Below are 24,054 nucleotides of genomic sequence, written 5' to 3'. Positions count from 1 at the left end.
CATAATGTTCCTTGCATGTTGTAAACCACTTAGAGATGGTATATAAGTCACAATCTTCTCAGGTTTTCCTGGATTGTCCTCTAGCTACTTTGGCCTACACTGACTTTCCCTCAGCTTTAGATTTCTATTCCTAGGGCCACGTCCTTCCTTCTCCAAGGAGGAGACATTTTGACGTTGTTCTCTAGAGATGAAAGGAGCGGCTTTGACTCCTGACACCTCCAAATTTAGTTAGTTAGAACTTCTGTCACCTTTCCTATCACTAATATGTTCCTCTAATACTCCCAATGTTTCTTATTTTCTTCGAAAGAAGCGTGGACACAGTTACTTTACAAAGTGGGAAATGTGCTCAGGCAATTCATCTGAATTTGAACGGGTTGAATCGACAAGTTAATATTGCTCTCGTACCGCTGCATGCTTACTCTTCAGCACTGACTAGGAGATGAAGTGGGGAATATTCTTTAATTCCTCCCAATTAGTTGGCCTCCTGTAGGAAAAACAAAGAGACACACAAAATTGTGGGTCTGGAAGGACTCAATCCGACTCTCAATGAAAGGAAGATGTTAAATAACACAAAAAAGAGGAATTGGAGTTTTTGGACTTTCTTTTGGGGGTTATGGTTTAAGAAACTTTTTTAAAATCCAAACCAGAACATGGAAATGTTCCTTTTTTGGGGGAATAATTTTCAAAGAAACAGCCATGTTAACCTGTCTCAGCATGTTGGTAGAAACAAAGGGGAGAGGAGAGAGAGAGAGAGAGAGAAAGAGAAAAGGGGGAAATGGTAACAGATTTTGGTTTTGGCTGATGACTCTCAGAATCCCTCAGACATCAAGGTCATTAGCCAGAATAGCTGCAGGATGATGTGAGTTCTCCAGAAAAACTGAATGTGGCCAAATTTCAGTAGCCATCCATTACCTCAGTGGCCATGTGCTGTGATTCTTTGCCTATAGTCATGGATCTCACTGTTTCTGTGCCTCTATACTTAATCCAAGCTGGCTGGACAGCTCAGTGGTTTAGGTATCCGGCTGGGGAGCCAGAAATTGGAAATTCGATTCCCTGCTGAGCCCGTGTAGCCCTGGACAAGCTGCACAGTCCCAGGGACCCCCAGAAGAAGGGAATGGGAAACCATATCTGAGTATTCTTTACCTGGGAAACCCTGGTAAAAGTGCACTGTTATAAATGAAACCTCACAGCTCTCTGGATTGTTATGAATTCATCCCAACCCTTTCCACCCTCTGGTATAATCTGTTGGGATTAGCAATAGATCCCTGGGATCACCCAGATGCCTTGCAACTCCCTTCTTCCTATCATTTCATAGATGTCCCCAATATTCTTTCAATGAGATGTCTCCCTGTGGTATCCTTCCAACTTCATGTTGCTGAACCTTATTCTCCTACTCATTAATCACCTTCCCAACCTAGGTCTGTGGTCTCTCAGCCATGTTTGTTTCCTTCCATCCACGGTGCTCACATTTAAAGATGGGTGGGTGGGCTTGAAGCAGGTTGCCCATCCCTTTACTCCCCAAAGCTCCACCATCTGCTCTCGGGTTGCTAAGCAACAGCTTCCATCAGTAGCTATCCATGGTTTACTTTTAATGATCATGTGGGCTTTGTGGGGCAGACACGTAAGAGGCATGCCGAAAAAGAATACTGTACATGGTGAAACAGAGAAAGAGAGAGAAACAAAAAGGAGGAAGGGATTCAGAATCCTGAAGTCAATAAGAGAAATTATTATTATTATTTATTTAATTTATATCCCGCCTATCTGATCGGGTCAGGACCACTCTAGAAATCTGGATTTGTGAGCTCTGACAGAGCTGGGGGAGCCTGATTTGGCTATGAAAGAAAGACTCCCGAAAGAGCCTTCAGGACCCATAGAATGAAAATAAACATGTTGAAAGAAGAGTCAACTTAATGCCAGTAATTTCTGCCGGTGAAGCATCATCTGCAGGAATGTTCAGCAGAAAGACAGCATATAAATATTTAAAATATATAAATATTTGCTCCATATAAGGTTCTGTGCTCATTAAATAGAAGTCCTAATGTAAAGTTGGCATCAGCGCTGAAGTGCAGATAGCCAGTTAGATCTATTCATCTTCAGGCCAGTTAGATCTATTCATCTTATAGATGTCTTTATTTTTAATGGAAACCCTAGGTAGTTTTATATAGGTGTTCGCAGACAATATATATATTGTTGCTATTGTTAAGTCCAATTGGAAGTCAGAAATGTTTGCCAAGGTCTTTGGATCTGCTGTGAAAATCCTGTGCTACTTTTTTTTTGTACTACACTGAGCTCACAAGTATTATTGTTGCGTATGCCAAGTTATCTGAACAAAGGGGAATTTAAAAATTCATGGTGAAGATGCAGATTCAGATGTTATTCCTAAATTTGCCTAAGCACTAATGGGTTTATTCTTTTCCCCATGTTTTTACTTGGGAAAGGGAAATAATGTTTATTTACAGTGGTAAACACCACCACTGTAAATAAACATTTATGTATTGTTCATTCTGAGGATGCATTAGGCTCAACTTCAGGGCAGACTGTTATGAAGTCCATGTCTTCTGAAAAGGAACATGCAGATTTCTACAACTGCTTCATCATGGCAGAGTACGACAAAAGTCCTCAATACAGCCATGTGGGGAAAACAGAGTTGTGTAAGGAGATGGTTCAACTCTCCCAGGTCTCCAGTTTTAAGTATGTACATGAAAAAGAAACATGAACAAGAAATACGGTAGCAGCCAGGGGCACATAAGAGCACCGAACAATCTCACATCAGGTTTGTGAATTCAGAGATAAACTTCTGCAGACTTAGAGTATGGTCTTCTCTTCAATGGTGCCACAACATAGGGAGATTACAAGCATGCCTCAGCTGATATTTGGGGTCCCTCCCTCTTTGGCTTTCTCATGGGATTCTAAGATTTCAAGTGGCTTTTGATGCGATGGATCCAGTGCTTCCCAAATTCTGGCCCTGGCCCTGCGGTCAAAGCCAGTTACAAAGAAAGAAAGAAAGAAAGAAAGAAAGAAAGAAAGAAAGAAAGAAAGAAAGAAAGAAAGAAAGAAAGAAAGAAAGAAAGAAAGAAAGAAAGAAAATGAATGAATGAATGAATGAATGAATGAATGAATGAATGAATTGGGGGAAGGAAGGAAAGATAGAAAGAAAGAAAGAAATTAAGAAAGAAAGAAAAGACTTCTTTAGCAGGTGATGGTTCCCTGCATCTTTAATTTATTTCACATTTAGAGAAGGAATTAATGAATTAGTCACAATAAAGCTTAAGGCAAGGGTACACATTACAACTGGCTGCTAAGGCCAATAGAGGCAGAACCAAAGAGCTCCATCAAGGTTTTAGTGACACATTCTGAGAACAGATGTGTCCTGTTTACACCAGACCCAAAACCAAAGTCATATATTTATTGATAGATGGAGATGGGCAGATGTGGTATGTGGGACTCTGAACAGAAACTCATTTCTGTGTTTTTTTCTGGGTCTGACTCAGCTCGAGATAACAAAAGGCAGGTTTTTCTGGGGAAAACCAAAATGAATGGCACTTTGGCAATAACATCACCCCCCATTCTATTTTTTTCCTGGAAGAGTTTCTAACTGATTAGCAAAATCCAGTGTCTTATCAGTTCTGTATAGGCCCCACACTATATGAATGTAACAGGATAGACAGAAAACCCATTTCCAAAATGGGAAACTGTGCATCTCTACCATGCCATTATTCCAGTTTGATATCACCAGGACTACCCTGGCCCTCGATTAAGCTACCGATTAATCTCTCCCCCCCCATCTACCACTTTGTTTGTTTTAAGCTTTACATTTCCCTTTTTTGAAGTCTGTGGCATCAGGATTTAGATACTAAGCTGTTTTTTAAATTTGGATTTTCTTGATTTCCATCCAGTGCTAAAGATCTCAATGGAAGGATGATAATGCTAATCATCGGTTTGGTTCTGAAGATAAGTGTCTATCTTGAAGCTCCATGTGGGTGAAGAACCAACATTTGCTATAACTTTCCAGAGCTCTAAAGGAAAAAAAGAGAATGTATTACTCCTTATGTATCACTTTTGCTTATCCCTCAAATAAACCGCTAGCTTAATATTTTTCATCTTTCAATTTTAATGAGGGGAAGCAAAAGGGGAACAACAGTAGACGTTGACAAGGAAGGCATTGTGTTAAAAAAGAATATCTATTTATTGGAGTATTGCATGGCCATCACAGTGAAATTTACAGACATTCCAGTCGGTACACATGTGCAATAATCCTTTGGCTACTGCGTTTGAAGCAAAAAGTGCAATATTTTCTTTATGCTTTAGACCATTTGGAAAGCTAGAGCAGAAATAAAACATGGTTTCTGCGAAGACATCAAAGTACGTCTACACATAAGGGAGTGGAGCAAAATGGCACAATGGAGCAACATGTAAACAGCTGGTCATAATCTTTTTCCAGTCCATAATAGAACCCAATATAGAGCAAGAAAAAATGCCATCCATTCTTCCCCATTCCTGAAGGGCAAGATAATGAAAGAATGCATATTCCTTCAGGCAAGTCATGGTCAGGAGAATCTTCCACGTCTATTTGACCTAGAATTGAGAAAAGAAGAATTAACATTCCCACCAGGAAGGCGCGTTATATCGCTACCCCCTTCTCTGCGCCTTCTCCATCAACCTGTAGAGTACTCACCCATTGCAAGATCACAGAATGTTGGGCTAGTTAAGCGAGGAGGCACAGAAGATGGGAAAAGGGTACAGGGGAAAAGGTTGGGTGGAGCAATTGGAGAAATGAAGGTGGAAGAAGCTGAGAGATGATGGAAAAAGAGCCGTTCTATAGTTAAGACAAAGAGAAAGAACTCAAGAGAGAAATGAAAGAAGCGCTAAAGAAGCGGGCAAATAAGACTTAAGGAAAGATGAAGAAGACGAGTTATAGAATCACCAGCAGTGGAATGGATAGACTGTGATAAGTAATAATATAATATTTCAATGTAATGTAATAAAGTTTATAATAATTGTATTATAATAATTGTATTATTATACTTGTATTATTTTGAATAAAATAATTTTAGTATTATAAATAAAATAATAACATTCACAAAAGGTTGCCTGTTCCTGGAATGTGGCTTGGTCTATACCGGTAAGAGTGGCCTGGTAGCCCGATCCGTGGTATAGAAGCCAAATAGATAGATAGATAGATAGATAGATAGATAGATAGATAGATAGATAGATAGATAGATAGATAGATAGATAGATAGATAGATAGATAGATAGATAGATGGATGGATGGATGGATGGATGGATGGATGGATGGATGGATGGATGGATGGATAGATGGATAGATGGATAGATGGATAGATAGATAGATAGATAGATAGATAGATAGATAGATAGATAGATAGATAGATAGATAGATAGATAGATAGATAGATAGATAGATAGATAGATAGATAGATAGATGGATGGATGGATGGATGGATGGATGGATGGATGGATGGATGGATGGATGGATGGATAGATGGATAGATGGATAGATAGATAGATAGATAGATAGAATCGCTGGCCCTTTTTATCTTCTCATATTTTTTAGTTGGGCTGCCCCACTGTAAGTGAACGGGCATTCAAAATCTATTTATGAACCTGGACATTTCAATTCAGAGCCCCCTTCCCCATCCCATGTCATCTTACCTTGATGACTGTGACTGTGGCACTGTAGAAAAGACTGACGAGGAAGAGGATGATGAAGGTGGAGAGGATTGATGTGATGCTTTGGAGTTCTTCATCGTCAGTGGTGTCTACGACCCCATCTAGGTAAGCTTTGGATAATACATGGACGTCAGCTTTTTCTGGAGTTGATGCAATCCCAGGATAGGCAGATGGGACGGAAGGGAACACAAAGGAGGTGGGGGCTTGGAAAATGAGAAAGGAACAGGACAGAGGTACTTCAGTACACAATGGAGAATCCTACTCCCCTCCCCATTAGACAACAATCAAGCCTTGGCGATAGGTACCAAGAGATATGCGAAGATAGGGAGAGACACAGACGAGGCATTAAGAGAAAGCCATGGACTGGTGGCAGATGATCACGTTTCTTAACACTGTCCCCATGAAGGAACAAAAACACTGCATTTTCCAGATACAGAAAGAGTGCACAGCGCTAGGATTCTTCCTGCAACAGTACAATTATTGGGTCACATCATGAACAGGCAAGACTCAGTAGGAAAGGTAATGATACTAGGAAAAGTGGGGAAAAAAGAGAAAAAGAGTTTGAGATGGATTGAGTCAAGTGAAAGAAGAGTTGCTTCTACTTTTCAAGATCTGTTAATGACAGGATCTTTAGGACTTTATGAAGCCACTCGGGCACTGTAGGTTGGGAGTGGCTTGACGGCTCATAACAACCACACAATCATTTCCAAGCATCTGATGAATGGCTTGGAGATGACCCGAGACACATCGGAATCATTCTGAGACTGGGATATGAATGAAGGTTGCAGACATGTATGAGTTCTTTAGCAATAAGGGAGCAGCTTATTTCATTAAGCTGTAAATAGTTTATCACCTCCTCATTTGGTTGGTTTGACAACATGGTGGAGCGCTGGTCTATCTTTGATGTGCTGTTGGCAGGAAGACCTGGGCTCATGTTGTTGAAATCATAGAGTCTTTAGAAGTTCTGGAGGGCAAAGACTGTGTAATGCAGAGGGTCTGGAAACGTTCACTCCATCATTGCATTCAATGCTATCCTCAAAATCTTGGTAACAATTCCCACTTTTGATCATTTCATGAATTCCTTTAAGAAATGTCATCTTGGGGTTATGGATTTTTATGCTGCAGAATTATACGTTATGGCATGAACTACGTTTTGAAAGCAAGGTTCATAAACTATGAGTGCAATGCACCTCACAGTGAGGGACAAAGGAGATGTCTCATCCTTGGAATGCAATGATTTTGGGTGGGAGTTCTTGTGTGTGTGTGTGTGTGTGTGTGTGTGTGTGTGTGTGTGTGTCTGTGTCTGTGTCTGTGTCTGTGTCTGTGTCTGTGTGTCTCTGTGTCTCTCTGTGTGTGAGTGAGTGAGTTTTGAATTTTGTTTGACATTTTCCACTCTGGACTTCCATCAAGCATGGATGCAGTGAACACTTTTGAGACTACAAAGAGCTTACAATTGACTTTTCTTTCGCTTGCCTGAATCCTATGTCACACTGGGATTCCAGAGGTCACACATCCCATAGAACTACTTGAAAACTTTTTCCCAGGCCTCTGGCAAAAGTGTTTACATGATACAGGGGAGGGACATTGTAAGGAAGGGATAATCCCTAGTCTTTCTTTCTGTGTAGATAATGCATTGTCCATAATCTAGTTGGTGCTGACGTAAAGGTTGTGTAACTTGTCACAGCTAATTGCGACTAAAGGATAAAATGCTGGGGTATATATTGTTTGCAGAACTGAGTGTGTGCCTAAGTACACAACTGACAGATGCCCTAACACTTTGTGAATTAGCCACCATTAGCCATAGCGAGTTAGGCAAACCTTACACGAACACCAACAAGATTCTGGCCTTCGGATTATATATCTCTTCATAGGCTAAACTTTGTTCGCACAGAAGCAGAAAATAGATGTGTCATTAAGGTTACTGCTGAACAATTTGCTCTAGGTGGCTTATGCAATGGAATCCAGCCATAAACTGGAATCCAGACAGAAGGCATTGTTCTTGTATCTGCAGCCGGGCATGGATGGAAACCAGTGGTGAAAAAGGAGGGGGTGTTCAAGGAGACCCATACAGAAGATTGAGTTTCAGCTCAACAGCATCCATTTTAATTTATCAGCGATATGGAGTTCTTACACTTTGCTATCAGTAGGGTCAAGGGTGGGATTTTGGCCCATTTCACTTGCTTTGCTCTGAGTTGGATCCTTGGTAGATGTATCTGAGGGCCAGACTTGCTTGCTATTGCTGGACAGAAATAGGAAACAGAACAGTTGTCGCGTATCGTCATGGCAAAGCATTCTTCTCCATGGGTTGGGAGAGAAAGAATGGAGAGTCTGTGTTTCCAAATGGAAACCTCCTTTCTACACACGCCTACACCCAGCCTTCTTCCACACTTATCTCTCTTGAGCTGCTGCTAGACTGGAGCCAGACGTAGCATGTGCTTTTTGGGAGGTTCTCTAAAAGTGGTGCAGATACCACACTTGTGGAAAAGGGATTCCTGGATAAATCTATTTCAAGGGTGCTCCTAGACCTCCATAACCAGTCTTGGAGTAGCTGCACATTTGTGTTCTGTAATTCTTCCTGTGGTTTTACGAGTGATGTGTGGACTTTGTGAGGGCTACGGAAAAGCTGATGTGGCCAGTGTGATTAAAGACATGGATATGATGAGGGTGCATGTTGACTATGCAGTGTAGGCATGGTTCCTGCAAGTGAATCACTCCTCAAAAATTATGTCTTTTAAAAATTAATAAATTAATTTAATTTAATTTATTTATTTATATTTTTTACACAGCATTTTATTTTTTATTGGTTTTTAATTTTTTATTTTTTTTTCAAAAAGTGTGTCTCATGCATATTTTTCCCCTCAAATGGTAGTGATAGTAAAAACAACAGCTACACGTTTGTCTTGTAGTAACGACTGGGGTGACCATCTATGTTAAAGCAGCTTGAGATCCTTTCATTGACCTGGGTACAAAAATTACGTTTTTAAAATTAATGCTATCCTATCAAGTTAAATAGAGGTCTCCATGAACTCAGAAGTGTTGTGTTGCTGTTGTCCAGCTAAAACATGACTTTGTGTATAGACTTTTTATTGCTGCATCCAGTGTTTGCTTTAATTCCAGAGAAAAACATCAAGTCAAGAAGGACCAGCTTCTCCGAAGATAATCCTCTGTTAGCTGAGAATAACCAGAAACTACAATTGCTATATGTTTATATATCTGTATATATGTTTATATACCAGTTATGTGTTTTTATATATGTGCACCCATGTGTTGATATTGAACGACACTTCAGATTCTCCCTGATTTCTTTCCTAGCAACTTCTGTACTATGTTGAAAGGATGTATTGTGGGCATAGATTTGTTTTTGTGTGTGAACACTCCAGAAATGAGACATCTCCTTGATCCTATACAAATGTAACGAGGTATGTGCAAAGCCCTTCATATCTGTCCCTATGTGTACGGAGTTGCTTTGTTAGACTCTGAAGACCCTCTAGGGAAAGTGGATTAAGAGCTTTGGGTGACTCACGGCATCCAATTAGGGAATAATAGATGAAAATGTACATAAGAAAAGATTGTCAATAAGCTTCTTATGATCTGTCTAAAACTTGTAGTGTTACATGTTTGTGTGGAAAGATTTGAAGTGGAGAAAGAAGATCTGGAAGAAGGAGAAATGAAAGAAAAGGCCAAGATAGGGGAAGGAGGAGGAAAAAGTGTGGATGCGGTCAAAGAAGCCCATACTTGAATTACAAGTTCTCACTCTTCAACTTTGGGCATCTCATGATTTTAGCGTCCTTTGAAAACCCCAGGTTATAGTTAACCAGATGGGCATTTTCAAGGAAATTTAATTTCTCCATGAATTCAGAAGGGAATTGGGTATTTTAACCCATGCTGGTGCAATTGAAAATTAATGAATTCGGATATCAACGTTTGTCTACAGCAAACCAGGATTTCGGTTTTTGTTTTGAGGAAAACAAGTTTTATTGCAAACAATGTGCTCTTTTCCAGGAAGATGTGGCTTTCACAGTTCAGACACAACTTTCTTAGATCATCGTCATCACCTGCCAACTTGCCACAGAGGAATCAACAGAAAAGCACAAGAGGACAAACACGGGGAACAGAGGCCAGTGGAAAGAAGAGCTGGAGAAGGCACTTGAGAGAGATGGTTATTAACACGTGTTGGCGGTGTCGGAAAGCACTAGGGAGACATTGACAATGGTTGGTTTACCCATGTTCTTGTCTATGGTCTTCTGCGTTGCGTTGAATGGCAAGCCCTCATGTCCCACCAGGCAAGTATAAGTATCTCCAGCGCTCCATTGCTGTTCATCGATGTTCAGCATACTGTAGGCAAAATACTTGTCCTGGTTCCTGGATTCTAGTGTAGGGGTGCTGGTGAAGTAGGTTCCAGGGCTCACCGGCTTATTGTTATGCAGCCATTGCACAAAGATGCCACTGGGAGAGAAATTTTTAATCAAGCAGGTGACGGTGGCTGTTTCCCTCAGTGCTAGTTGTTCGGATGGAGGAGGAAGGACATAGACTGCTGGAGCATGAACGGGAATACCTGGAGGGTGAAAAAGAAAAGTGGAGGGGAAAAAAATCAAATGTGCCTTCTTTATCCATTGAATACATAATTTCTTCAGTTCACGACAGCTCAGTTAAATTTGGATTGTGTAGGTGGACATATCTGGAGAAAGAAAAGGCCAATCACAAAACTGAATTGAAGCCTTTTAGGAGATAAATTGGATAAGTACTGACTGGAGAGAGAACAAATAATAACATGCATACAGAATCCCTCCTTTTTAGGGCTTATAGAAAACAGCACTTACCAAGAGGCTTTTTCAGTGACTTTTCTACAGGCTCGGGAAGTACATCTGGAAACTCAACTTTACAGCTGAACGTGTCACCACTGTTCCAGTCAGCTATGCACACGGTGGTGGAAGCATCTATGGATTGCCTGCCATTCCCCTGATCTTGAGGTGTTCCAAGTTCTGTTTCAAATTGTTCGCGGTTGATGCCGTTGGACCTCCGTGTCCAAGTCACAGCCAGTCGTCCAAGATCCTGCTCATATGGTATGTTGGAGATTTTGCAGGTCAACTTAACTTCCTGGTTCACATAAATATCAGCATAGGATGGAGGGATGGTTTCCACTTCTAGGGATTCTCTACAGGGCTCTCAAAAGAGAATAGAAGACAATGTTTAGTTCCACAATAAATCAGAAAACAGACAGTGTTGAAACTTTTTTGTTCTTCGTTCCTACTTAAGAATCTTTTTTTTCTTAGTGGTTGCCAGGGACTCAGTGTAATGTGTTTTGCCCTAAACGTCTACTAAGAATCTCCTTTCACAGCTACGTCCTATATTTAGGAAGGATGAGCTTGGAAGGAGAGGTGCTTTGGGGTGTTTCGCCACCGTTATGGAGAGTCAAAAGGGCTCAGTTCTGTGACTCTTTGAGAAAAACAGTGTACACTTTTCCTGCTTTGGCAGTTTTTGCTAGCTTTAATGGTACAGTTTTCCGAATGGAGCATGATATTTCCCTGTGTTTAATGGAAATATGTTTAGGGGCACGGAATTAGGATAAGTGCGATCTTGAACTATTATATTTTAGTTTTGAGGGAACGTTTTTTTTACAAAATACTTTCACTGATGGATTTTAAAGAACCTGTTTAAAGCAGCCGTGTGATGAATTTTATGTTTTCACACAGTGCTGCTTGTGAAATGTCAAATTTGCTTTCAGGAGCAAAACTGACCTGGGAACAAATTCATGTTATTAAGTTGAACAGGAATGGAAGCACATGGTTATCCTGACAGAATGCAAGAAATGCTTTGCTCGGTTGTACAGGTGGAAATAATCCGCCCAGAGTAGATTTGTTTAGATGGGCAGTATAAAAGCCAAATCAACCAACCAACCAACCAACCAACCAACCAACCAACCAACCAACCATTCATTCATTAGTTGTCCAAGTTCTCTTAACACCTGAAGCAGAATTTCAGCTTACCTTCACAAAAGTCAGGATTTTGGATCTCCAGGGTATTCTTGTACTTGTCATTTTGCACCGTGCAGGAGTATTTCTTGTTGGCATTCCAGTCCCTGAGAGAGACGATGAGTTCACTTCTGATGCCGTAGCCATTGCCGTTGTTTAAGGATAGCTTGGTGGTGGTGAAGCCAGAGTCCAGCAGCTGTCCGTCCTTGGACCACTGGATGGTGGTTTTCTCTGTGCAGAGGTTAGTAGCAGTACAGGTGATGGTGGAGTTGAAGTAGGGGGCCTGAAATGCTTTACATGAGGGAGCTTGGATGTTCATTTCAGGATCAGGGCATCCTAAAGAAAATTGGAAATAGGGAAGAATTAAGGCAAACGGAAATGACACCTTAAAGGCAAAATGTAAATGTGGGAATTGAACTTATATTTTTAGGTGGAGAACTCTAAAGAATGAAATATCTCTTGGAATCCTAATTCATAATATTCAGGTGTCTTCTAGCAGGCTGCGTGTCTGACTACACTGAGAACAGAACGCAAGGGTGGTTTTAATTTGTGTGGATTCATTTGGGTCATTATTTAATATAAGGCTAAGGAGGGTAACATCCCTAAAAACAAAATGAATACCACTTTTCCCATGCCATGGGCAAAGCATATAAAAGCCACCTGCAACTATGATTGGACGCAGTGGCCTTATAAGCCCCATACTAGTCATGATCATGGTATCTCTCCTGCCAGGTAAGAATGGGGAGTTAACTCCTCTGTAAGTTCCATTGATTCGGTGGGCCTACTCTAGTTGTGACTCACAAAACCAAGCAACAAGATTTCAGCCAATAGTGTATTTAGACAGGGATTGTTTTCAGGCTGCAGGGATCTGCAATGCTGGCTATGGAAGTTCTTAATCTGTTGGGTTTTGTCATGGGCTATTGGGAGTGTTTCTAGTTGACCAAGAGAAATCTGTTCACTTACGAGGACAAGCTCTGCGAACAACGCGAACCACTTTGTTGACGTCCGATTGCCTTGCTTGGCAGAAGAAGGGAGAGTAGGCTTTCCAGTCGTCTACGGAAACTTTTGCTTGGGAGCTTGCAGTGTAGGTGCCGTCGGACAAAAGGGAAGGGAACCTCTTGAACTTGCTGGCGTCAAGGCTGGCGTTGTTCTTATTATTCCAGGAGAAAGTGACGGAGTCGGGCAGGAAATCCTTGGCCAGGCACCCAATGGTGATATCCCCGTTCTCTGGGACGCTCCCAGATGGAATGAGGGGGAAAAGAGAAGGAGCGCTTGGGGAAGCTGAGAGAGAAACAAAAGAAAAGGAGGGAGGGTTTTGGAAATTCATTCTTTTCGGAAAGAGTGAAATATTCGTCTGGATCTGTGTGACCAAGAGGAAGTAAACAAATGCTTTGCTGAAAAGAAAGACGTGATTATCGAAATATAAATAGGCCTTTTTTTCTGCAACCAGTTGGCTGAGTGTTGTTTGTCAAGTGTGGTGTGGAAATCTCTATGACATTTTAATTCTGGACTTGATTTCCATCCCCATTTAAAGTAGATTCCCCTGGTATCCATGTGTATTGATCAGCATGGTACTGCCTCAAGGTCTTACATATCGGAATGCCCCAAACTCTTCTCTTCTACTTCTCATTTACAGTATGTGGAAAAACTGACATTGTTTTCTCTTAGTGGCCATGCTGGCTGTCGGACCTTCAGAATACGGCCAAAGAGCCCGAAAAACTCACAACAACCGTACGATTCCATTATTATTCCTGAAAATACCAGCTAGAAGAAATCCATCAGACTTATCGCTTAACATCTGCCTCCTTTCGGTACTGATGACTGATCTGGAAAAGACTTGAAAAAAAGTTCATCAAACTTTTATAGGCTATGTACTGTAAAGTCAATTTACCCTCGGTCATGGGTTACTCATGGAGTGTGAGGCTCCACCCCAAAATTTCCAGGGGTAACACCCCTCATGTGTCATGTATTCCATGAAGGATGAAGCAAAAGACATCATTTGGTCAATTGGGCCAGAATTAATATGGAGGCTGGGAGTGATTTTTATACCATTCTGTTAAAGGAAATGAATTTTAATGCATCTTGATGGAAAGAAAATTGGTTGGCTGTGGAAATAGTAGTTTGAAAAACAGAAACCAAATGGAGGTTTGTGACTTCTGAATCTTCTACCTGTAGGGTGTTCTGTTGCACTGGTTCTTAACCTTGGGTTACTCAGGAGTTTTGGACTGCAACTCCCAGAAGCCTTCACCACCAACTGTGCTGGCTGGGGTTTCTGGGAGTTGCAGTTCAAAAACATCCAAGTAACAAAGGTTAAGAACCACTGTTCTGTTGTATTTGCTCTATTATCATGCTTTTAGAAAGCTGGTAGTTTGTCTAAATGGGCGAATTTTTTAATATGAAGCAAAGATGTTCATGATACACTGACGACGCTATATAAGTACACAATAAGTACACATACACAGTTAGACTGTCTCAAAAACTTAAAAATTTCCTTTTGTTCCTATGAAGCACCTCTATGTTATACGGCAGAATTGACAAAGTCTGTGAAATAACCCAAATTCTTGAACAAACACAAACCACGTTGGAAAAAGCCATGAAGGAAAAAACAAACACACAAAGAGAATTTTGAAAGAATTTTGTACTCTTGGCATCAAAACCCCATAGCTATTATTTTGCTACAGTTGAGCGAAAGATAAAAATCCTTAAAATCTGAAATCTTTAAAATAACCACAGGTTCCCTGGACTTTGTTGCCAATTAATAAGTCTGACACTTACAAGAAAAGTAATCAGCCATATGCTGGTTGAGAAACACTACTTGAGGTTATGGGTATCAAAAAGGCTCTAAAGTCCTCAAAGCCACACTGGGTTGACCGTCTCATGGACCTTGTTTGCAATTAAATGCCACTATGTTGGTAACCTTACTCAAACACTGGTTCCTGTTTCAAATACACTTACCCGAAACTGGCACTAAACGTGAGGAGACTCTAAGATGAGAAGGAAATCTAATCCACAGCAGCAACGTGGAACAGACTGCAAGAAAACTAGATTTGTGGCAAAAATGAGCATCTCACCATTCAATGGCCAACATCCTGTGGTTTAGCATAGTAAATCACACTAGAGTAAGCCCATTGAATCAGTGAGGTTTTGATGAATAGCAAGCCCTCCATCTTTTCCCTGGCTGAGTAGAAGCTTTCTACAAGACTCCAGAAGCCACACCAATCTAGCTCTAGCTACTAGAGATCTAAATGGCCTGGGTTTATCTCAGCTCACCGTTGGCTTCTCACTCTTCATTCTCATAGACCACACCAAGCAGGGATCCTGCAGGCTGTTTCCCAGCTGAGCATTCAGCGTCCCTATTGTTCCCTCTGCCCACCCTTCTACTGCCCTAGAAAGGTTTTTACAGTCTATTGGGACATCGGTTTTCTCAAAGATCCCTTTATTATTTCTAAGCCTCCTCCAGCTAGAAGCGGGAGTCAAGAGAAGCTCCTTTGTTTCTGCACCCCAGATGTAATGGGAAGGGACTCAAGGACACCTCCCCTCCTAAGCACAGCCATGAGATTCAGAGAAGCTAGGAGTTGCCACATATTTTCTCCACAATTCTCGGAGGCAGAGCAGAAGAGGGAATGAGCCAGAGGTAGGTTGTTCTGGCTCTTCTCTCTGCACCTACTCTGGGTATGTCTCAGGCCGATTTGAGAGCCTTGCCAGCATAACAGAACAGTCCAGGATGAATTCTGGACAACTGAGGAGCACCTCCCGTACTTCACGAAGCCACAGCTCAGTTGGATCCACACAAAGCTTTTCCTGAACAGAGCATTAGGATTTAGCAAGATCCTGGAGGCTCTTCTAAGAGAACCTCAAGTCCCAGCAAAGTGCTGGGTTTCTGAAAAATATGAGGGCATGCTGGAATCCCTCATGATTCCAGAAGCCATGGGGAGGAAAATGCTTTCCTAGTTAAGCAATGCATTCAGAGATTTCAGAAGCATTTTCATCCCATCTCCAGTGGCTCTACAAAGACTACATCATTTCTGTTTCTTTGTTTTGTACAAGCTAGGAGAGCTACTGGCACTTTCCCCATCATTTTCAGAACTAATAGCTTCATAAGGAGCTTCCCATCTCTTCCCTGATGAACACTGCTTTTAAAGAGACTCCTGTTGTTCTCCCTACCCTAGTGAAAGCTGCTAAGAAATGAAAATGGTGGCTCCATGCTTAGTGTTATATTTTGGATAAGCTAGGGGGAATCTGGCGGGTTTATTCTGTTCTTCAGAAGCTATGGTTCATCAGGGAGTCTTCTGCCATGCCTCTACCTAAGCACCGGCTATCAAGGAGTTTGGGTCGCACAGCAACATCAGGTTTAGCTGCTACTGATCTGAATAGTTTGCCAATCCTACATCTAAACGACAGACTTGGCCGATAGCAGGAGCTTCCCCCACTCCTCTGTTCCCCAGACAACAGCTTGGGTAGGAAGCCCTCCAGCCTCTCCCTAGCTGAGTAGTGGAAACTCAGGTTCCTTACTGCCCTCCACCAAAGTTCCCATAGATCTGAATGGGTTTGCAGCTCCCACCATTGAGCCGTGACCTTATTCCACCCTTCCTGAAAGGGACCCTTTCTGGAGCTGGGCTGTGCTTAAGCCAAGGAGAGGCCATGAGCTTCTCCTCTTGTTCTTGAAGCTACAACCTCGCAGGGAGCCCTCAAGCTACCCAGCGAAAGGGAGAGACTGCTTACCCACCTGAGCAAAAGCTGCCTTAGAGATGAATGGTTTTCAGATCTTACAGCTATTGAGCCATTAGATAGACACTGGGACATCCTGCTACTCTTCCCAGCGGCATGGATTAGCAATGATGACCTCTCCAGCTTTGCCCCAGCCGAATGCTATTGCTCTGGTTACTCTCCCTATCCTTCTCCTGCTGGTCCCGGAGCCACAGCTTGGAAAGAAACCCTCCCTAGCTTCTCCCTAGCTAAACACTGGATTTTAGAGACTCCCCAGCTAGGCTCTGTAGCTCGTCTAGAGATCTAATATGAGCACAGCTCAGCAAGGATAGCTATGAGCAGTAGACAAGCTACAAGTTGCTGGGATCTTCTCCCCTCGTCCCTGGAGCTATAGCTGAGCTGTGAGCCCCCCCCCCCCCCGGCTTCTCCCTAGCTCACCAGAAGCTCTGGAGAAACTAGGACTGCTCACATACCTCGCCTGTAGCTGCCTTCATTCCGAAAGCTTAGCGATGGGCTTGTGACCAGCTAGAAGGCTACCAGGAGCTTCTCCTGCCGTTCCCAGAACTACAGCTTGAAATGAAACCCTCCCTAGCTTCTCCCTAGCTAAACAATGGGTTTTTGAGACTCCCTGGCTAGGCTCCATAGCTTGTCTAGAGACCTAAAATGAGCAAACCTTAGGATGGTTAGTGCTGACCAGTAGAAAAGCTATAGGTTGCCGGGAGCTTCTCCCTTTGTTCCTGAAGCTACAGCTGAGCTGTGAGCCCTCAGCTTCTCCCTAGCTGACCAGCAGCTCTGGAGAAGCTAGGATTGTTCACATAACTCAGCCATAGCTGCCTTCAGTCTCCGTGCTAAGCGATGGGCTTCTGATCAGCTAGAAGGCTGCCAGGAGCTTCTCCCGCTGTTCTCAGAGCTACAGCTTTATTATTTATTTATTTATTTATTTCATTTCTATCCCGCCTATCTGGTCAGATTCGACCACTCTAGGCGGCTAGAAAAGAAACCCTCCCTAGCTTCTTCCTAGCTAAACACTGAGTTCTAGAAACTGCCCGGCTGGGCTCTGTAGCTTGTCTAGAGACCTAAAATGAGCACAGCTCAGCAAGGCTAGCCCTGAGCAGTAGACAAGCTACAGGTTGCCGGGAGCTTCTCCCCTCGTCCCTGGAGCTACAGCTGAGCTGTGAGCCCCACACTCACCGCTGGCTTCTCCCTAGCTCACCAGCAGCTCTGGAGGAGCTAGGACTCCTCATATACCTCACCTATAGCTGCTTTCATTCTGAAGGTTAAATGAAGGCTTCTGATCAGCTAGAAGGCTGCCGGGGCCGTATCCCGCTGTTTCCGGAGCCACAGCTTGGAAAGAAACCCTCTCTAGCTTCTCCTTAGTTGAACACTGGGTTTTACTGACTCTCCAGCTGTGCTATGCCCCTTGTTTGGAGCTCTAAAATAAGCACAGATCAGCATGGCTAGCTTTGAGCTGTAGACAAGCTACAGGTTGCCAGGAGCTTCTCCTCTCGTCCCTGAAGCTACAGCTGAACTGTGCATCTCCCAACTTCTCCCTAGCTCACCAGCGGTTCTGGAGAAGCTGGGACTGCTCACCGACTTGCCTGTAGCTGCCTTCATTCTCACCTGTTGAACCTCTGCCTTACTACACATGCCCACTTACAAAGATGGTCCTGTTACTTATACCTGACCAAAGCTAAGGGCTATAGAACAGGAGTGGGCCACGTTTAGCTGTGCAGATGTTTTCAACAACAACTCTCATCAGTTAAAACAGAGAGCTCCTGAATTCCAGCAGAGAATTTGTTCCAACCCTTGCTTCATGGCTGTCCCTGGAGAAGGTTCTCATCCTTCTCCCATCCCTTCCCGACCGCCATTGCTCACGTGTGCTTCCAGCTTCTGTGGCCCAAACCCTCTCTTCCCTGAGCTACTTCCAATGCCTTTGGAAGTATGGTCACTAGACAGAGTTAGAGGGGAGCTCTGTAGCTTCCCATCTGAGTACCAGGCTGGAGGGATGAGTTAAGCAGCCCGCTTGATCCTCCTGGCTAGCTCTCTTGAAACCTGCCTCTGCTCCAACAGATCCATAGCATTCCAGATTCACGATCTGGTTCGGATGAGCCTTTTCCAGCCTTCCTCTAGCTCCCCACTGGTTACCTGGAAGCATGCTGGTCTACTCAAGCAGGAGGAGCTTCTCTGTCTGACCGTCAGCCTTTGCAATAACCTTCTCACTGTTTCCAGCTTCCTTCTTCAAGCCTAATATACTTCCTAGGAGGAGAGGATCCTCTCAATCTTGTTCACACCTGTTACTCACCTGGGAAGTTCAGGGGTTTCCCAGGTAAGCTTCTGGAGTCCCACCTGAGTCAGCTTCTTTGGAGCCTGACTCTAAACCAGGTGTCCAAGAATCTTAGCTCAAGCTTGAAACTGAGGATGCTCCCCTAGAAGTTCGTTTTTGGACCATGCTAGCACAGCCGTTCTAGTGGAATCTCCCTGGTAGCATGGCTGTGTGGGCATTTGGGGGCTGGAGATTGTATTCCAAGCTCTGGGCTTGCTAGAACCAAGAGATTCTTCTTATCATCTGCAAGAAGCTTCCCAAGTGATGGTTAACTTCTGCTCAGACAGGAGCGTCTACATCTGTAGCTCCACTAGCATTCTTGTAGAACAGCTAGAATCAAAAGAATGCCTATGGGCCAAAATGTTTTCCTTGCACACAATGGCACATTGTGTGCATGGATGTCTTTTAATGCCGCAAGGAGGTTTTTGCTACCCCCTTGTGCATAGGGGAACTCCCTTGTTTCAACGGGGCAACCTACAGCTCGCAACCTGGAAATTGCTGGAGCCATCACAATGTACTGATGCAATGTACTGCATTGCAATGTGCTAAAGTACATTGTGATGGTAGGATTCTGGCCACAGTGGTCTCTCTAATCTCCTTGATGAATTCAGCAGAGTATGGTGCTTCAAAGGATGGGATAGATCCAGACTAACTTTGCGGTGTTCCCAGGTTGACCTTCCATAGGGCCAAGAGGAAAGTCCGATTTGTAGACGAATTCCACTTAGTTGCTCATAAGCAAAGGTGCTAAGTTAGGGGATGGGCCCAAGAAAACCCTGTAGCTCACCACCAGCCTTGGCTATCAATAGGAAAAACTTGAACACAAATAGTTCTGTTATTTACCTTTCACCCAACACAGGACAGCAAGTAATAATAATATTAATGGAAAACACGCCCCCCCACTTCTAGGCTAAGTGCCCTTTACTCATTTCACCTAGGAAAAGAACAATTCCATCTCATCTATGCTTCTATTTTCCTAGGATCCAGAAAATAATGCACACATAAAGACACACGCACAGCGACCCTCACTTTCATCCTTTCTGACTCACGAAACGAAAGGCTGGAGTCGACAGAAGTAACCAGGTGGCCTCGGAAAACTTGAAAATTGTTTCTCTCTGGGCGTCCTCGTTGCTCTCATGGGGGCTTCAGAGAAGTTGTCCCTTGATGTACTCAAACCCTAGACCAAGAGAGGAAAAAAAGAGACAGTCTTGGCACAGACTGGTACAAAAAAACCAACAAAACTGACCTCCCCCCCAAAAAAGACTCTCATGGTTGAGTTACTTTTGGAGGGTTTTATAATTGGGATCTAAAGGTGGTCATATGAAACATTTGCCCACACACAGCTTCTGCTTTTTCTCCTCTGTTGTTTGTTGTTGAGGTGGCCATGTTTACCCATATGCAAAAAATGGGTTACTGAAATAAACGCCACTGTTTGTTGCGGTTAATCTGGACAGCAAAAAGTGTTTTCCCTCATTTGCTTTATTATTCACTTACTTCCTAATTCAATTCAATCCATTTTATTCTAATCTGAATGAATTTAATCATAATAATAATTCATGGTGGTTGTAGGTCTTCGGGCTATTTGGCCGTGTTCTGGGTTTTTTTCCTTCCTAATGTGTTGCCAGTCTCTGTGGCTGACATCTTCAAAGGACAGGAGTTAGAACTCTGTCTGGGGAAACGTTAGGAAGAAAAACCTCCAGAACATGGCCTAACAGCCTGAAAAACTTACAACAACCATCAGATCCTGGCTGTGAAAGCCTTCGAGAATACAATAATAATTCAATTGGCAAAACACCTTTCTGCCCTAGGGCACACACAGCGATTTGTAAGATATACAGTGGACCCTCGACTTACAGACGGCTTGACTTACAGACTTTTCGAGTTACAGACTTCTCTGGCTGCAAAATTTAGATTCGACTTGCAGCCAGAGAATCGACTTACAGACCAGAAAAAACCCAAAATGGAATAAAATAGAATAAAAACCACTGGTTATGGGATTAATCGGTTTTCAATGCATTGTAGGTCAATGGAGATTCGACCTACAGACTTTTCGACTTGCAGCCACCATTCCAATACGGATTAATTCCTTAAGTAGAGGGTCCACTGTAAATGGCCTACTGAGCTCATTCAAACAAACCCAATCCAAGTTTGGAGGCTGCCAGATTAGCCTCTCTTAATAGCTTTGTTCTTGTTTAGTCATGTAGTTGTGTCTGACTCTTCGTGACCCCATGGACCAGAGCACGCCAGGCCCTCCTGTCTTCCACTGCCTCACGGAATTGGGTCAAATTCATGTTGGTCACTTCGATGACACTGTCCAACCATCTCGTCCTCTGTCGTCCCCTTCTCCTCTTGCCCTCACACTTTCCCAACATCAGGGTCTTTTCCAAGGAGATTTCTCTTCACAAAGTATTGGAGCCCCAGCTTCTGAAAAGGAACATGCAGATTTCTACAACTGCTTCATCATGGCAGAGTATGACAAAAGTCCTCAATACAGCCATGTGGGGAAAACAGAGTTGGGTAAGGAGATGGTTCAACTCTCCCCTCCCAGGTCTCCAGTTTTATGTATGTACATGAACAAGAAACATGAACAAGAAATACGGTAGCAGCCAGGGGCACATGAGAGCACCTAACTCTCTCACATCAAGTTTGTGACTTCAGAGATAAACTTCTGCAGACTTAGAGTATGGTCTTCTCCTCAATGGTGCCAGAACATGGGGAGATTACAAGCATGCCTCCATTGATATTTGGGGTCCCTCCCTCTTTGGCTTTCTCATGGGATTCTAAGATTTCAAGTGGCTTTTGATGCCATGGATCCAGTGCTTCCCAAATTCTGGCCCTGGACCTGTGGTCAAAACCAATACCAAAGAAAGGGAGAAATGAGCGGTTTCTTCCCACAGGGCTAAGGTTGCCAGATGTCAGGCAAAAGGAGGACATGTCCTCCTTTTTAGCCTAATGTCCTCCATCAGGCAGGCAAAGATAAAAACCTTTAAAATGTCAGGCTTTTGTATATTTTATGTTATAATTTTGGATGGGAGGGGGAGAGGTGGACGGACCCCCTTCCCCCTGGCTTTCCCCACCCCACCTGCCTGCCCACCCCCAAGTATTTTGAAAAAAAAAAGCCTCCATTGAATTTATTTTTAATTTTTAACATGACTGTTTCTTGGTCAGTTCATTAAGAGACATTTATTGGCAGCTATCGTAATAAAATTGTATTAATTGTGGGTTTAATCTGGAACGATTCAAATGAAACATTCAATATGTCCTCCTTTGTCCTCCTTTTTGTCTTTCTATGTCCTCCTTTTAGTACCCGTGTATCTGGCAACCCTACACAGGGCTAAGTTTACCAGGGCTCCTTTAACATTTGCACGGAAGGTAGAAATTTAGGTTGTGAAAATTTTTCCTGGCCATGGAAAGCGATGGTTATGAGTCATCTGCTCAGCTTTCTTGAGATAGACTGCCATTAAACAAACAAACAAACAAACAAACAAAAAAGGAGCACAGCACAGGACAACATAAGGTGGCAGTTTCCTATATTGTTTTCCTCCAAGAGAGGAAAATATATTGCTCTTCATCAGAACATCTGCAAAAGTAAGGTGGTTTCTCCAGAGTGGAAATGGTGCTCCCGTCTCTTTATGTCAGTGGTTCCCAACCTTGTATCCCCAGATGTTCTTGGACTAAAACTCCCAGAAGCCTTCCCCACTAGCTGTGCTGGCCAGGAGTTTTGGGAGTTGTAGTCCACAAACATCTGGGAACCCAAGGTCGAGAACTACAGACATAAGGAGAGAGGAGCACCGTTTTGGATCTCGTGATGATGTCTTAACTATGTGGATGTTCTGATGATGACTAGTGTCTGTTCCTTGTTAAGAAAGAAAGAAAGAGAGAAAGAAAGAAAGAAAGAAAGAAAGAAAGAAAGAAAGAAAGAAAGAAAGAAAGAAAGAAAGAAAGAAAGAAAGAAAGAAAGAAAGAAAAGACTTCTCTAGTAGGCAATGATTCCCTGCATCTTTGATTTATTTCACATTTAGAGAAGGAATTAATGAATTAGTCACCATAAAGCTAAAGGCAAGAGTACACATTACAACTGTCTGCTAAGGCCAATGGAGGCGGAGCCAAAGAGCTCCATCAAGGTTTTAGTGACACATTCTGAGAACAGATGTGTCCTGTTTACACCAAACCCCAAAACCAAAGTCATATATTTATTGATAGATGGAGATGGGCAGATGTGGTATGTGGGACTCTGAACAGAAACTCATTTCTGTGTTTTTTTCTGGGTCTGACTCAGCTCAAGATAACAAAAGGCAGGTTTTTCTGGGGAAAACCAAAATGAATAGCACTTTGGCAACAACATCAACCCCCCATTCTATTTTTTTCCCGGAAGAGTTTCTAACTGATTAGCAAAATCCAGTGTCTTATCAGTTCTGTATAGGCCCCACACTATATGAATGTAACAGGATAGACAGAAAACCCATTTCGAAAATGGAAAACGGTGTTTCTGCACCATGTCACTATTCCAGTTTGATGCCACCTGGATTACTATGGCTCCATCTTACAAAATTCTAGAATTCGTAGCTAGCTCCTTGTTCCTCTGCTGGAGAGGTCATGCTCTTTCGAACTACAGCAGAGATCTCTGATTAGGGATGAAGTTTCTCTTGGTGATTTAGATATCTGGCTGCAGAGCCAGCGGTCACGAGTTCAATTCCTCACTGTGCCTCCCGTGAGCCAAGCCAGGCCGTGTGGCCTTGGGCCAGCTGCAGATCCCCTTCTGTGCCCCCCCCCAAGAAGAAGGCAATGGGAAAAATCACTTCTGAGTATTCTCTACCCGGAGAGGATTGTCGTAAGTCTGAATTGACTTGACAGCAATTGCAAGAATGAGAAACTGTAAAAATAATTCCTTTGTGAGAGGGTGAAGTAGGAAAACAACAAATTGAACAAAATTGCACAAACCAATGCTTTCGCGTGAATAACACAGCACATGATTGCAGTTGTCTGGATCAGAAGCACCTTATAAAATAGCCAGCCCGTCACTCTGTACATGATCAGTGTGTGCTTTGGATAAGGACACTAGTTTTGTTGGAGCAGCTGGTGTGGGTTCTGTCAACCAAGACAACAACATGGCACTCCCGTTTCACGCTTGCCTCGAGAAAAGGGAATCTCCTGGGTTGTCAAATTGGTCATTAGGATTTCTTGTTAAAATAGTTAAAACAGCTGAAATAGAGAAGAAGGAAGAATTTAACCAAAATTCTTTGTGTCCCTAGTTAAATTCTCCTCAGGAAAATGTAACTTTTAGGATTCACAAGATGGCAGCCACAACAGTTCATAATGGTGAGGTACAAATAAACCGTAATGTCCTGTTGAGGGCTGGATAGGGAC

The 24,054-nt window shown here is 42.8% G+C and overlaps 1 protein-coding gene and 2 gene segments (V, D, J or C); all 3 read right to left on the bottom strand.

The window, feature by feature from the left end:
• LOC110071218 (Ig gamma chain C region-like) overlaps positions 1 to 24,054 on the bottom strand; it is a 107,057-nt gene that overhangs the window by 43,472 nt on the left and 39,531 nt on the right.
• The window catches only part of LOC110071146 (immunoglobulin heavy constant epsilon-like), a 75,320-nt gene that overhangs the window by 14,126 nt on the left and 37,140 nt on the right, over positions 1 to 24,054 (bottom strand).
• Positions 9,639 to 24,054, bottom strand: part of LOC110070582 (uncharacterized) — a 30,410-nt gene continuing 15,994 nt past the window's right edge. The window contains exons 12-15 of the mRNA XM_078378811.1: positions 12,624 to 12,895; positions 11,676 to 11,996; positions 10,509 to 10,853; positions 9,639 to 10,243 (exon numbers count right to left, since the gene is read on the bottom strand). Of these exons, the coding sequence (XP_078234937.1) occupies positions 9,852 to 10,243; positions 10,509 to 10,853; positions 11,676 to 11,996; positions 12,624 to 12,895 (1,330 nt within the window). The 3' untranslated portion in view covers positions 9,639 to 9,851. The remainder of the gene's footprint in view (positions 10,244 to 10,508; positions 10,854 to 11,675; positions 11,997 to 12,623; positions 12,896 to 24,054) is intronic.

This window comes from Pogona vitticeps, chromosome 6, assembly GCF_051106095.1.
Source record: "Pogona vitticeps strain Pit_001003342236 chromosome 6, PviZW2.1, whole genome shotgun sequence".
Taxonomy (NCBI): Eukaryota; Metazoa; Chordata; class Lepidosauria; order Squamata; family Agamidae; genus Pogona; species Pogona vitticeps.
This window is presented reverse-complemented; position numbering and strand designations above follow the sequence as displayed.